At 33.5% G+C, this 16,390-nt stretch overlaps 1 protein-coding gene across 13 annotated transcripts in view; it reads right to left on the reverse strand.

Moving 5' to 3' along the window:
• The window catches only part of SLO2 (slowpoke 2), a 508,183-nt gene that overhangs the window by 239,434 nt on the left and 252,359 nt on the right, over window positions 1–16,390 (reverse strand). For 4 of the 13 annotated variants that reach the window (XM_074118334.1, XM_074118340.1, XM_074118339.1 and 1 more), the window contains exon 2: window positions 9,553–9,774. The exons of the other annotated variants lie outside the window; for them this stretch is intronic. In XM_074118334.1, the coding sequence (XP_073974435.1) occupies window positions 9,553–9,773 (221 nt within the window). In that variant the 5' untranslated portion in view covers window position 9,774. The remainder of the gene's footprint in view (window positions 1–9,552; window positions 9,775–16,390) is intronic. 13 annotated transcript variants of the gene reach the window in all.

Below are 16,390 nucleotides of genomic sequence, written 5' to 3' on the forward strand. Positions count from 1 at the left end.
AAAGCAGCAATATATAATGGAGAAAATTATAAAATTAAGGAAACCTCAGCGTCAAGGGCGAAAATCACAACCTTTGCTTTAGTAAAGAAACAAATATTTGTATTTGCCCGAGCTTTTTTCAGTCTTACAAAGTTCCAATTATTGTACTGTATTGTGTAAAGTATTGAATAGTTTCATGTATAAGTGAGATAGTCTTTTCATAAAATTTCATATGGATCGAATAGATTTGGGTAGTGTTCATTAATAATTCAAAATTAAAGTTAAATACGCACTAACTTTGACCAATATCTTCATTATGCAACGCATTACTTACTAACGGACTTGAACATACATGGAGAGTTTGCCAAATATTTCAATATCTACTGTATCCAATCATCCCAGGGAAAAATTCTAATTTAATTGTGTTTTAAATACCACAATTCAATAATAATGGAGACGGCAATGGCCTCGCGATTGCCCTCGGCGATGGATACCAGTAAATATTTTTTGTAATCACCAATGGGCGATGATTCCTCTCATGTCTCCGTCAACAGGATACACTTATTGTTGCAGGACTTAAACAATGTAAGGCTGAATCTGGTTATTAGAGTGCGACCGTGACTAGAATTGATAATAATTGCATATCGTGGGGAGCGATATAAGCTGCAGCGATGGTTGAATTACAAGGTGTGGCTATTAAATAACGAGATTGATGCTGCTACAGAAGAACTATGCATGCGCAAAATCTTAACGACCAACAGCTGTGCAGCGTGAAGCCCTCTCTTTCGATTGCAGCGTCTCACGAGCTTGTAGAGAAATCTGTCTGACCGGAACCGTCGTTTGTGTAAGTGGTGTTAGTTTCGTTTAGCCGAAAACATGATGCTACACATGTAGAAGAGCAACGAATTGTCTTGAAATTTCACGTGAAACTTGGTAAAACCGCAACTGAAACTTATCTTTTATTAAAAGAAGTTTATGGCGATGAATATTAATTACGTGCGCAAGTATTTGAGTGGTTCAAGCGTTTCCAAGATGGCCGAGAAGACGTCGGAGATGATGACAGCCCGAGTCGCCCTTCCACGTCCAAAAACGGATGAAAATATAAATTATAATTAATCAACATTACTACCGTGAGGTGCTTGCTCAACTCCGTGAAAGAGTAAGGAAAAAACGACCCGATTTGTGGAAGAACAACAAGTCATGGGTTCTCCATCAAGACAACACGCCGGCTCACACTGCATTGTCTGTCAAGACGTTTCTGGCCAAGTACAACATCCCAGTTTTAGGCCATCTGCCTTATTCGCCTGACCTGGCCCCATGTGACTTTTATAAGTTCCCCAAAGTCAAATCTGCATTTTAAGGTACACGATTTCAGTCCGTTGAAGCTGTGAAAGAAAAAGCGGCACGCGTCATGCAGGAGCTCACAGAAAAAGACTTCCAGCACTGTTTCGAACAATGGTAAATTCGGGATAGGAGAGGGGCATATATTAAAGGTGATAATAACTAAATATGTATAAATTTAAAATAAAAGGTTTTATAGCAATAGTCTCGTTATTTAATAGCCACACCAGAATGTTGTCTCAGAACAGTGATGCTAGGTTTTTTTTTTATTGTGAACCATAAGAGCTAATAGCAACTCTAAACCATAAGGAAGTGATTCCCGATTATATAAGTAAGCTGGAAAGACGTTGTTTTCAGCCATTACTACATTGATTAATGATGGACCTATGAGGTTTGGAAGCGTGTATGGCTAGTAATGATTGTTCTTGTCACTTGGAGCACACAGTTCCAGATTGGTTTTAGTTAACCTTACTCGAATAGATGTTAACAGCAACGAGATGATCGGTGAATGGAAGTGGAGTAACTGTAACCACAGTTTTTAGAGAGAAACGCGAATGGTTTTAGTTCTATTCCTTTCATCTTGCTTCACTTTGAACGTCGTCTTTTGCTTTTAGATAGACTATTTTAACTAATTAATGTTAATCTGTTACTTCCACTTTCTTATAGTTTAAATCCCAATAACTTTTACCACCTTCAACTTTATGGTGTATATTTAGCCAACAATGCATCGTAAAATTTCATTTTATAAAGCAAATGAAACCATTTCGGTTTTCAGTAATATAATTTCCCCCCTTTCGAGTGAACTGCTATAAGTGTTAAAAATGTTTGCAGTCGAAAGAGTATTTCATTTTGAGCAAGTCAACTCGTAGAACTCGGAAAACGTTAGTTAGGCAATTTGGGAGCTGATCAAATTAATCCTACCAACAACCCCGACAATCTTCACTCAAGTCTGTTCAATAGATCTTCTATTCTAATGAAGAATATTTGAATAAAAATAAAAAATAACTGAATCTACACCACGCGCAGATTTCTCTAAAACCCAATCTAGCTTCATAACTAAATCCATTCAACTAGACAAACTAAAGGATGCTCTTCTCTTTCAATAAATTGATTGTATAACTCTACAGTGCTTAAATTAACATATAAATTGGCACGAATCAATTTACAGATTGAATCGTTTGCAGAATATTAAACGTTATGATGCCCCACTAATCAACTCTTGCTGCTAAGTAAGACAAAAAAAAATTGTAATAATTTGTGGCAAAGTGAAACAGAGTACTGAATTATACAAGAAAGTAAGCAATGTGTTAAAAACTCTGTTCGCTCAAAAAAACAATGAAAACATTGTCATTGAAGCCCTAAAAGTAATGAAAGATTTCTCAGTTAATTAGTTAGAAGTAAGGAACTTATTTACACCACATCGAAATGATTTATAGAATAAAATAGAAAATACACAAAAAAAACTTCTAGAGGTATACTATAAAAAACTGTCAGCCATCTCAGTAACGAAATAAAGTTTAAAATAGATAAACTCCAACAAAATTTAAAATTAATACATAAGAAATACAAGAAAATTATCTACAGCTCTTAAGATGTTTCAAAGCTACTAGGTAAGCCAAGGAAAAGTTATTGTAATTGATTACTGATCGCCTATGTTCGAGACTAATGAATGAGACTGATTTCTAAATATTTTGAAACCGAAGCGTCAATATTTCCGAGAGCGGAATGATTGTGCCTTAGCGACATCACAGCTTACATCCAGAACTAAGCTGTATGGCCTATCTTTGGCCATTTGGTGAGCCCAATACTCTGACTCTAGCGATTGAGCATGGATATGTTTAATTCACACTTTGAAATTTACAAGCCTTTCTTATTATGCGACGTAATATAAATTTGAAAAAACGCATCACCAAAACTATTTTTCAATTTGTAGACACAAAACTAAACCAAAAATTACAGAAAAAATCTCCCTTATCTAATTACTTTAACGGGTGGTAAGCGGTGGACCCGTTTTCCTGAAATATTTCCAAAAAGATTAAAAAATAATTCTATAAAATGCATTTTCAATTATGTGGAAATCAATTTTCTAAACTGGTATTCCAACATAGCTTTAAGGTTACATAAAATTTTGTAGCTGGAGTAGCGTAAATTATTCCAACGTTATACTTGAGAGATAATTAGCTTTGTACTTCCGTAGAAAAGTTATAAGCATTTAGGTGGGTAATTAGTGTACGAATTGAAAGGAAATTGTTGAAACCATTGTAGAGGATATGGAGATAAACTGAAAAATAGCATAAAATCGCACTTCTATTTGACGAAATTGGAATGAAACAAATGTCAACAACGGAAGTAATAAATCGGCCAAAATTAAAAACAATTTTGATCTTCCTTAAGTAGGTTCCGATATTTCTCCATTCAGCCACACAATTTGAATGATTAGCGACACATTATTCATTTTTTTTATTTTGCCACAAAGAAACATAATGTAAATTAAACTGATGTAGGCTGATGTTGGTGTGAAAATAAAATGCACAAATGTATGGGATATTGAGAACAAAGAAATCAAGGAATAAACATCATTCCTTGCGACTTTTCTCCTCCTAAAAGCCGATATTCTAGTCTGATAAAGAACTGTAGGCCCGAATGTAAGCCCGAAAAACTATACAAGTAACATTGAAACAGATTACATCAGTAAAGGAATATCATCACTCAGATTGACTGTACAGTATATCGTGACTATCAAGATATTCTTTAGAGATCTAGCGTCTAATAGCCCACACATAACCCCTAATCGCCGACAATCTGCGTAAAGCCTGCTGAGTTGATTGAAGTGTACAACTATTTTGGTTTATCGAGAAACCACATGCAAACACTATCGCGCTATACTTGCCATTGACACTCGCAAACACAACGCTGCGCTTGAGTATGTGAGGGTGTTTACACTTTAAGGGGTGCTAACATTCTGAACACATACATTGACGATAAATGGAGCAACAACAGGCGAAGTTTGCCACCACAAATGAAGCGCCGCAACGACGGATGGCCCGCTACTGTTTCTCACCATTCTAGGAAGCTTGGATTTCACAATACCAGTTGGAGTCCTATAATTTTCGTAAACACTGCAATAGGCGAATTTTCTTGGCAAGTACTTTCTAGGAGTGCTAATCATTAAGAACATAAATTCTACAAAAAGTTTAATTTTTATATTTTTTTGTACATTTAATTTGGAAGTAACATGGCGTAGTTGTATCGTACTGTGCGGGACCCGTTAATAAAGAGCTTAAGGTCGGTTGTTTCCAAACTTGTCTCAAAGTTTACCCAAAATATTTTTAACTCTGGTGGCCACAAATAAAGGCTGTTATTGGCTCTAGATGCGCAGAATTCCTCTTTATCATCTACCTGTAGTACAGGTCTAAAAACCAAGACAAATTTTGACATGCCCCACTAATAAAATCTAACTTCAAAATCTATCAATTTAATTGGAATTGCGATAAGTGCGAATTAAAAATAGGCTGAAACAATGCGTTCCCAATTTGAATTTGTAAATTTGTTTTGTATACTCTTTACTAGCTTTTTGCTTTGTATTTATTGAAATATTTATGTTTGGAAGTATGTATTTTTTTCCTTTTTCTAATTTTGTTTCTTATAAACCAAAAATTGTTACCAAGTAGTGAGATTCGTGGATGAAAACCATCCATAAGAGTAGTCTCTGTCCAAGAGTAGGACCAACTTAATAAAACTATTTGTTTAGGTTAAGTATATACGAACATATATTCACCTACAATTTGGTCAAATTTCTGATTGGTGGCCAATAAAAAATGATTTCCGTTGCATACTGGGGGAATAAAAACTTATTTCTGAAATAGCTTTAAGTTCGCTGAAGTTTACAGCAGATTTGACGTCCAGTTTATCAGTAATAACTCATTAAGTCACCTAGAACTATTTACCGGTCATAAAGTGCGAAATATTTAGAAGTTCTAAAAAAGAAAAGGGCAGAATAGCAGCGGAAATGGATCTGCTACCTCTTGCATTTTGGCGTATTTAAGGATATCCCAGCGTACTACACGAATAGTATAGACTATAGTAGCCGACTACAACACTTCGCTTTGCAGAGAGTTTAATGGCGTGCTCTCTGGTTTAGAAATCCTGCTAACATACTTCAACACTCAAAGAGCCTAGGAAGGCAATCTCAGAAGTTTCCCAGTTGAGTATTGTGCATTATTACTCCCTCTAACATCTGAAATCAATTATTTGGAAAAAGTGATAGGTCTATTACTTCATGAAACATCGTTGACAACTTCGATGAGCTTAAAACAAAAAATTCTGCTCTATTCGAGCGCGGTCACTGTTCAAGGATTTAATTCGTTTATTTCATCAATAAATACAATTGGATGATTTTGTAGTTGAACTAAATCAACCAAATTTATCAAATTGTAATTAACAATTATTAATAATATTAAACTTGCGTTAGAAAATGCAAAAGGACACATATTTAAAAATGAGCAGAAATTTTGCCACAACTAAGGAATATTTTTTTTAAAGATTCTACATAAATTAAAATTAGATTAAACGAAAGGATTAGCTATGCGGTTAGCGTACTGGATTCCCATGCGGAGGTCCTGGGTTTGAATCCAGCTGCTGGCCCTTAGATTTTCTCTACCTAGGGAGCTTCTCACAGCGTCCGGTGAATAGTGTTGCCTTAAATCATTAAAAAAGAAAAATAAATAAAGCACCAAACTAATAAAAGAATTACTGAGTAAAATGTCAATTTAATCTCCATTTATACATCTAAAAAACAACACTGCCTGTCCAAGTCTAAATAACAAATATCAAGTTAATGCTTCATTAAGCCCAAAATAGAAGCAACCCAATGCTCCACATTTCGTTATTGATCAGATCTCGCAGCTAATCTGACCTACAATCATATGAAAAAACAAAACATTTTCTCTTACTTCCGCGAGAATGCAATACATTGCAGACACTTGTCGAAAATTTGTTATTTGGCAAGGACGGATTTATTGGAAGACACAATTACTGGCATGCTGGCTTGTGTACAAGCTGTTCAAGTGATTGCCTGGAAGAGGGAGAATAGGGTTGTTCTTCAACATTGATCTACACCAGAGATCTTTTGCTTGATATCCGCATAAAGGAGTCTGTTTAAGTTTTCATTTCTCTTACAGTAAGAACCGCGATAGGTTTCAATAGCTGCCGCAGTTTGAGGTCCCCCTTTCGAAAAAGGTCTTGTGCTTATCACAAGCGTTTGATTTTATATTAATTTTTTTTTAAAAAAAATTAGTTTTAGGCATTTTTTGGAATCCACAGAGAGTAGTTTGTGCCCTCTGAAGTATAATTTCGGTTATACATGAGCCACATTGCTTTATATTGAAGATATTAAAAAAAAAAAAAATCAAAATTATTTTACATACAAAAATAATGTGGAAACTAAATGTGCCAAAGTGAAATGACAACTGAACTCTAACTGCATTCAAAAAGATAAAGATAGACTGGTGAAAAATAACTAAAAAAAGAGGCGTCGCCTTTCAATAACAGAAGTAAATTTAAACATTAAGAAAATCCATTATCAGAAGAGCTGTCACTGCATTCTTTTTCTCATGAAACAGACAAAGAAAAATAGACAATGACATAAAAATAAAGAGGCGGTAAATAATTTGAAATGTAATAAAATATGAAATAACGTCAAATGGCTTAAAATATATACTATTTATGAATTAATGGCTTTTAAAGTTTATTTCTCTGTAGAAATAGCAAAATCTTTATCATTTTGTTAAGTCCTCTAAACTGAATGCAAATAAAAGTGATTTTTTTAGGAAACTGCAAATGGTCTTTTCCCTGCATTCACTTAGAAAGAGAAACAAAAAATTCATAAAGGGAAAAATTAAAAATGAACCGGGGGTTTATTGGACTATTAAATAAATATTACCGCTAATTAATATCATTAATTACTTTTTAGAGCGATTTCCAAAGTCTTAAGTATGAAAGCAAGATTAATTGGACAAGACAGTGTTACTAATTTAAGCAGCTCGTTAAAGAGATTTTATCAAAATATTTTAATTTATTCTTGTATATATATCGGACTAACTATAAAAAAAATTAATTATGATTTCAGTATAAAGGAGAGTAATAATTTATGTTTTATTAAAGAAAGGAAGAAGACGACCTGAAAATCATTATTTTTAGGTACCTAAGGAAAAAATGTGTAATTAATATTGTATGGAGTAATTAAAAAGTGCTAAATATATACAGAATTTACGGATAATTTGCCACTTTCAAAACAAAATATTTCCATTCAGAAAATGGAGAGAAAAAATATGGCCCGACCTCTCTAACAATTCAATTAGCAAACTCTAAATGGCAAACACAACAAAGAAGTTTACCAAGGTAAAGTTGTTCTTGAATTAATGCACGCTGGAATGCACAAAATAATCAGCTAGGTGGAGGATTTACTGAGCGCCAACAATGGCGCCTCCAACGAACTTTGGTAACACTTTTCAAATTTTCCAGCTTTCTGCGCTCCAGAAAGCGGTTCTCTCCTGTAACTGTCATGCACTCTGCCAAATGCTTTGCTCCCTTTGTTCCTCAAAAGGGTTCTCCCTTTATAAAATTGTGCATTATTCTAGGTGGGCGATGTCTGTCACTTCACTACAAAATGGCCCATATCCGATCCAAACAGGATCCAAAATCTTACTCTTAACTTTAGCCTAAAAGTCTTAGTTGTCCTTATTGACTCAAAATCTGCCTCTCTGTCGAACAAAGAGAAACTCCAGTTGTCTTTTTCTTAACCAATTGTATAGAATTTTCTGAATCCTCTAGCTAGATAGTTTCGCCACTGCATCTCTTACTTCAATCTCCATGCCTGATACTGTGTCCTACCGACTTTCAACAATAAATTGCTCCTAACATTTCGAATATGAAAATAGCTATAACATCTAATAAATTCTAAAAAATGAAAATTTAATGTGGTAAAATTGCTTATTGTAATCAAATTTGAATAAAACACATTGGCTTTTCCAACGTTTCTAAATGGCTGAAATAACGAGCTGAAGTACGAATGAAATGTTGGGTACTTGCTGCTTTATGTCCCTTTTGTCTTTTAATCAACCCCTTATACTTAACATTTTAAACTGCAAGTTTTTGTTAAGGAGAGATAAAATTTAAGTTATACAAAAAAAATCTAATCTTAAACTTATAACTTTAACCCTCAACTGGTATCGTCGGGTCAAATTTGACCCGCGCGTTTTTCTTTTGTGTGGCATTTTGTAGGAATTAACTATAAACATCTCCCCTTCTCTGAATTCTCCTCTTTCATCCTCACCAACAATCGACCAGACAAATCAGTCGTTCTTGAGCAGTGCAAGTAAATAAAATATAGGTTTTGGCAGTTTTGGGTCAAATTTTACGCGACAATACCATTTACGTTATATAACTATTTTTCTTAATAGTTTTTTATAAATAATGTTTTGGTATTTGTTTTCTGTTCTATTTTTCAATATTATTCTATAATATTACAATAAATATTATAGGTATAGTAAATATTAAATAATATTTAATATTATTGCTGATAAATGGTTCTGTTCAGTTAAGCTGGTCCATGAAATAGGAAAGCTAAATTTGCCTTACTCGGGGACATTACGAAGAAAATGAAAAAGAAAACCCCTCTTATATAAATCCAAATAGAAAAAACTACCGTCGGAACTTCATTGTTTGTTTTACTGGCAACAAAACGTTGGTTTTTTGTGCCAAAACAAAACAAGTATGTTATACTCGCATCATAATAATTCAGTACTTGCAGAATTAAGGAAGAAAAACATTTTTTTTCTTTAGGAGTTTTCTTGGAATGAACATCTAACTTTAAAAAGTAAACGTTTTTCAGTAAATATTATTTTTTGTTCTTCTTTTTTGTAACTTTAAATAAAATTAAAAAAAAGCAACTTTTGCATTTTTTTAACTTTTTTTGTTTTTCTTCATCTTATGAAACAAATTTAACAAAATATTCATCATTTTCTTTTGCTAAATAAATTTTCTAACAAAAACTAAATCGACTTTAATTATATCGATGACTTTTTAGAAGTAATTTGCATTTAAAGTTTCGGGTCAAAGCTGACCCGACGATACCAGTTGAAGTTCAGATTTTGAGGATACCACAGTTAAGGGTTTAATGAAAAAAACAACAATTTATCAAAAATTAATATTAATAATATAATTAGAGCTAACCTTGGTATTTTGAAAGCCACTTCATCTAGACTGTCGGACGGTGTGACCGGAGGTCTCTCGTACATGGACGAACTATTGACATTTGAATTTGGGCGCCTCATTGGCAAGGTGCCAGCACAGCCGACCATAAGAGAGGTCGGTGTGCGCAATTTCTTCTTAGGCTGGCCTTCTGCGCGACGACAAGCTCGCACCGTGTGCAAACGAAAGAAGAAGAGCGACATTCTGAGAATATTAACGCTCAAATAGAAAAAATAAAAATTTTAAAAAGTGCTAAACTATTTTTCATTTGCTGCTGATAATTATGATAGTCTATAAAACTATAAATGAAGAAGGTAAGAAAAGCAAAAACCAAGTTAAGACTGGATTTATTATGTGGTAGTCTGACCCGAAGAATAAATATATGATTTTGAAAAAAGGAGTAAAATAATTTTACGATTTTATTGTGCTGATATTTGAGACATATTTATTATTATCTCTCTGGAATCATTCATTCGCCCGCATAATGGAATTCAAGGCAAATTGTACTAGAAAATTGTTTACCCTTTGTTCAATATCAATTAAAAAACATTTCATTAAAATGATGAACGTAGATTTATCAGGGGGCGAACAATATAATCATGATTCATTGTATTTAATCTAATTATTAGATATCGCAAAATATTGAATCTATCCTCGACTCTTAATTTAGTAGCTAGATGTTAAGCCTGCCTAAAAAAATATGCATTTCTTAACTTAGTAACAAAAATAGTCATATTGAAAATAAAAGAAATGTGTTGTAGATGGCCACTTAAATTGTGTTAAATGAGGCAGGTTGTAATTAATTCTTAAGTAATGAATGACGATATAAATAGTCATATTGAAAATAAAAGAAATGTGTTGTAGATGGCCACTTAAATTGTGTTAAATGAGGCAGGTTGTAATTAATTCTTAAGTAATGAATGACAATATAAATAGTCATATTGAAAATAAAAGAAATGTGTTGTAGATGGCCACTTAAATTGTGTTAAATGAGGCAGGTTGTAATTAATTCTTAAGTAATGAATGACGATATAAATAGTCATATTGAAAATAAAAGAAATGTGTTGTAGATGGCCACTTAAATTGTGTTAAATGAGGCAGGTTGTAATTAATTCTTAAGTAATGAATGACAATATAAATAGTCATATTGAAAATAAAAGAAATGTGTTGTAGATGGCCACTTAAATTGTGTTAAATGAGGCAGGTTGTAATTAATTCTTAAGTAATGAATGACGATATAAACATTTGGAAAAAGCAAGGAATAAAAAAATCTAAGCTTATAGAAACTTTTAACATCTCTTTTTAAAAAAATGAAGTTTAAGCTTTATAAATACGATTTAGGTTGAATATATTTTCTTATTTAAGAAAAAAGAAAACCCCCTCCTCAAGAAAACCCATTGATATTATTTCAAAACTTCGTGCAGTTCGCAGAAACTTTACTAAGTTGAAAATTAGCATGACCGCAAGCGCAAGAGTAAAATAGTTAGCTCGCTCGCCTTCGGGGCAAGAAACTAGGAATCGATTTCTGAGGGGGCTGGGAATGCTGTTTATTAATTGAAGAGCTCAAGTAACTAGCTTCTAGCAAATGGTTGTAGCCGGCACTAAAAGGCAGTTGATGTTATTAATAAAAGTGAGAAGTATGGGCACAGCCAACGGGAGGTTCTTTATTTAAAAAAGTAGTTACACCAAAAATTTTTGATTAGTTTTGTGTGATACTGATCTTTTTTCAAAATCAGTTAAGCTGATGTTTCAAATTCACTGTTATTGAATACACATGATGATTTATGAATCAGTATTCTAACAATGAAGAGCTGTTGGCGAGGGAACATGCAGGAGTGAATATGGTTACGAGTGGCAGACACTCGAAGCTGAATTCCACTCACATCCTCTAACATGCCGATCTAAAACAGCTGCCAGTTTCCGCTCAACTTCAATTAAAAACTGAATATTTATTTTATTATAACAACTTCTGTGTATGACACAAAAATACTTCTTGTCTGCAAACAATAAACCCATTTTTTTGAGCCTTTTGACCCTAAATTCCCATTCTGATATAACTCTTACAAAAAAATTGTTGTTCCACCCGTCTATTCTTCAAGAGACCTCACAACAATCTTAAAAAAAAGTTGATTAGACAAGTCTTTAAAAATCGAAAGATTCCTAGTAAAAAGGGTGCCAACAGGATACACGACAAGATCTCCAGGGTCGATACAGTATTGTTTTACCATCCACTTGGGATCGGAAGATCTACCAGTTAATTTAATAATGATATTCTATTATTAGTTGCTAACTACTAACAGTTGAGTAAACTTTGTTGCAATGGTTGTTTGCAGGTGCCGTAATGCACTATTTTCTTGCAAAAGAAAACATTTACAAATATATAATTTAAACTACTGGCGCGCGCGTATATTAAACCATATTTTTGGACTCAAAAGTTCCCAAATTAAATTCAATTTTGACGTGAATACGTCTTTAAATTTGAATCATATGGTGGCAATCCAAAAAACCTAATGATAACAAAATCGGTGTACAGTTTGGCATTATAGTTTCGAATCTATCGTCTATATCCAAAATTAAATTAGACCACTGGATAGCTAAAGGATCAAAGAATTCATTACGATAAGCGAGGACCGTGACGCATCGCGCGCGGTGGAGAGGAAAGCGTCGCCAATTTGAGATCATTTTGCTGCGTATCGAGATTTGCAATGAGTATAACTTTTGACTCGGAGAAGCTACGATGTTCGTTTAAGTTTTAATCGTCAGCTGTCGTCACAATCTATCGATTCTATATAAAACATTTGTGTAAAATAGTGACAGTTAATATAATAAGTGATTAGAATAAAAAAATATAGAATGTCGGCCTATACGCGTCGAAAAGACAAAACTAAATACAGAGATCGTATACGGTTGGAGAGGGCTTCTCAAGAACAATCGAATGGTAAAAAACGCAAAGCCGGTTGAGTCGCCATTTATCGCAACATCAATAGCTTCACTGATTGTAATAGAGTTAACATTGACATTTCGGAAATTTATTTGGAAATGAAAGAAGCAAAAGCTGGTGATGTCTGTCTAGTAAACGAAAAAGGCCAATGGCATCTTCAAATTCTTTCTCGGGTGTGTGTATGTATATCCATCAGGCACAGCGTTAACAGAAATTAAACTCTTTATGTTACGATCGTTGTTAAAAAAATTCCAAAAACATCTCTAAAATTATACCCGATTACAAGCCTGATCTTGCTACACCAATTATGATCGTTGGAGACTTTAATTTTGATGTCTCACAAAACCGCTCATTGCCCGACTTCATGTTCAGCGAGTTCAATTTGTCTTATATTGAAACTTCTCCAACAACGTTAAGTAATACCTATATTGATTTCACGCCTACCAGAAATCTCGATGTATCTTGTATGCCATTTGTGTCGTACTTTTCGTATCACAGACATAAAATTAATAAAGTTATATTGTAACACAGTAATTATTTGTTTCCTTGATTTCATCCTAAATACATAAATAAAAATATTTTATACAAAAAATATAACCCGTTACAGAAACTTATTCACGTACAACACACGGCCGGGTGGTCCACGACACAGCCGCAGTTTTTTAATTTGTTTTGTTTCTTTTAAATTCAGTTGCAATACTCATTGCTAATCCACCTTCTACGTACTTTTAATTGGAAATCGATAAAGAACAAAAATTTAAGAATTTTAATTTTGAAGTATAATGTTAAATAAATAACAATTTGGCAAGATTAGGCTTGATTAAAAACAATAACCATTTAACTATTAAATATTCATTTCATTCTCTTTGTATATGTTTCTAGTTCAAATTATAACTCCTTCATCTTATTAGACTTCGTCTTGTTCTTAGCGCACTACTACTAATTATGTTAAAAAGCCTGCGCCCTTGCTATTGGCAAATTAAGAACCGCTACAGTAATAAAAAATTCAAATTTGAACTTAAATAAATAAAGCATCAATAGAATAATAATAACTTCACTGTATTATAAAAACGAAAAAATTTAATGCAGGGGCAAAGATTTATTATACTGACATCCTCATTTAATAAACGTAGACTTTGGTCCGTTGACTCTAACCGAACAATTTGCCCACGTTATTCTACTAGGCGAGCGGTACATGCAAGAAATATTTATCATAACAGCGACCACAGTCAAGACTATATGAGGCAATACATTTTAGAAAATTTATTAAATACCCAAGCTAAACCACGTAAATTAGTTGTGCTGGCTAACAAAGGGATAGTGAAGCATTTATATTATGGTTAGGGTGACAAACTTGGAACGGAAAAAGTGGGTCGATTCAAATTTAATATTTTTTAACATTTTAATATTTTGCTTGAGGTAAATATTTTTAGCTATGCTCGGTAGTAAAATTCCGGCCACTGGAAAAATTATTTTTTATTTTTAAACTTTATTATTTTTTCTTATCTTATAAAATTAAATTTTCGAAATGGTGCAGCATCTAGTGTACGAAACCAGCTGTGAATCAAGTGTAAATCTTGTAAATTGTGTTAGATTACAGAAATCATTTGACTTGAATGCTCTCCTAGCTCCTGAAGCTGCGTAGAAATGACCATCTGATAACTTCTCCGGATCCTCAGAGGATTTAAGACATTGGAACTGGAGGCCAGTATAAGGATATCAATATTGCTGTCACTAGAAATGGTTGCCCCCCCCTGTGGTTCCGGGGTTAGAATTGGCCACAGTGTCTACCGCTTGTCGTAAGAGGCGACTAAAGGGGCAACTGTCCGTTGACCTTACCCTGAATTTCTTTGTTCTTCCATTTCCATGTCCTAATTTCCTATCCCTATACGAGTACTATCCTATGTTATACTATCCTATTCCTACAACAGCCACAGACACTCATAATACAGACTGCACTTACACTACATGTACCCCACATAGACCACAAAGGCAAATTCAGTACATAACCTAGGGCTACCTTCCCTAGGATACCTCCCAGGTTCGGGGAGCAAGTCGGGAGTCGTGGGCTAATCCCCCACACTCCTTAAAAAACGGATTACGAAACCTCTAAGATACAATAATAATGCCGGACAGATTAACGGAAATAGACCCAGGAAACGTCAAATGGACATCAAGATAGGATTCTGGAATGTTTTATCACTACACCGACTAGGAGGGCTTCAAGCTCTTCTTGACCAGATAGACAAATACAATATAGACTTAGCTGCGATCCAAGAAATTCGTTGGACTGGTGAAGGAGTCCTTGAAAAAAGGCATCACACCATCTATTATAGCTGCCATGAAAAAAAGGGTTTCTAATTGGAGAGCGGCAGCACAAAACCGTCACGAATATCATAAATTGATAGAGGAGGCCAGGACCCACTAAGAGTTGTTGAGCCACGGAGGTAGGTAGGTAGAAATGGTTGCCCTTTGAGAACTCAAGAGGACCAAAGAGCGCCATCAGAATTTGCTCTCCGGCACGTTAGTTACTACACCTTCCTTCGATAAAATCGCCCAATATAAAAAGTAGTTAATTTAGGAACTTCTCGAACGATCTCTAACTCCGTTGATCTTTCCAAGTGCCACATGCTAGAAAAATCAAAGATAACTAATGCAATCTTTTACCATTTCTCTCTCCACAACTCTCCAAGACTAACTCTGGAGCCCTAATGGCGTTTAAGAAAATAGTGACTTGACAGTCAGCAGTAGATTTGCCCACTATGAGCTATTTGCTAAAAAGATACAAGACAAAAACAAAAACCATTGCTCCTTGGTTTGTTATAGCTACAGTATGGACGGAAAGCCGTTCATTCTTTCTAAGTGGATATACGATATACATTTGTGTCAGAAATTTATGAACACACCTAGAACTTCTTTGTTGGAAACAGTGAAGTGCAATCTCATTCAGCTGACGGTTTCCTGAAATTTTGATACAAGATACCAAACAAATATTTACTAATGAACGTTTTTCTTTTATTTTTTCAGGAATCGAGAGGTCAATTGGGAATTCATAGAATGTACTTATTTATAAATTATATAATATATACAACTTTTACTTATGGCCGCCAGATTTAGTATAAATGGAATGGAATATCCGGAATTTACCTTTTCTTTTTATAATATTATTTTATAGCCAATACACTCGAGTAATGTAAACATACTGTACGAACCTGAGAAGTATAAAAAATGAAATTTACTCGTATTTCACCTTTTTTTAGTGTGGAAAAAATTTTTAACAATGTATGAGAAAAAAAATAATTCATATTTTAAAGATATAAATTTTGTCTTCATTTATATATTCAACAGTTATTTCATAAATGGAGTAAAATTTTGCAATATTTAACACGAGAGAACTGAAAAAAAATCTTTTAATAATTTGGAGACCACCCCATTTGATTTTGGAAAATAAATTAGCTTTAGAAATGCATAAATAAAATTTGTAACTCAATCCACAAATTCATATAGAAAAACCACATTCACAAAATATATAAACGTATTTTTAAAAGTTCTGTTTAAAATGTAAAAATAAAAAAAACTAAGCAACATATTCTTTCTATTTCTGACTTTTGTTCTATAAAATTAAATTAGTTTTCACAACTATGGAATTTTAATTTCTTAAAATTAACGAAAAACTTTTTCAATATGCAAACTGGCGTATAGCAATATAAGTTTGAATAAACATTTTACAATAAATAAAAAATAGAAGGACCAGAATCTTGCCCACCGTACCAATAATCTTTTATGTTAAGGGTAAATTCCCAAAATATTCATTTTAAATTTATAGTATTTAGCTAATAAATATCATAGATAAATTAACGAACTGTTGAATTCCATTGC

The sequence above is a fragment of the Rhodnius prolixus genome, unplaced genomic scaffold (assembly GCF_049639745.1).
Source record: "Rhodnius prolixus isolate KJV_2025 unplaced genomic scaffold, Rpr scaffold_2, whole genome shotgun sequence".
Classification (NCBI taxonomy): Eukaryota; Metazoa; Arthropoda; class Insecta; order Hemiptera; family Reduviidae; genus Rhodnius; species Rhodnius prolixus.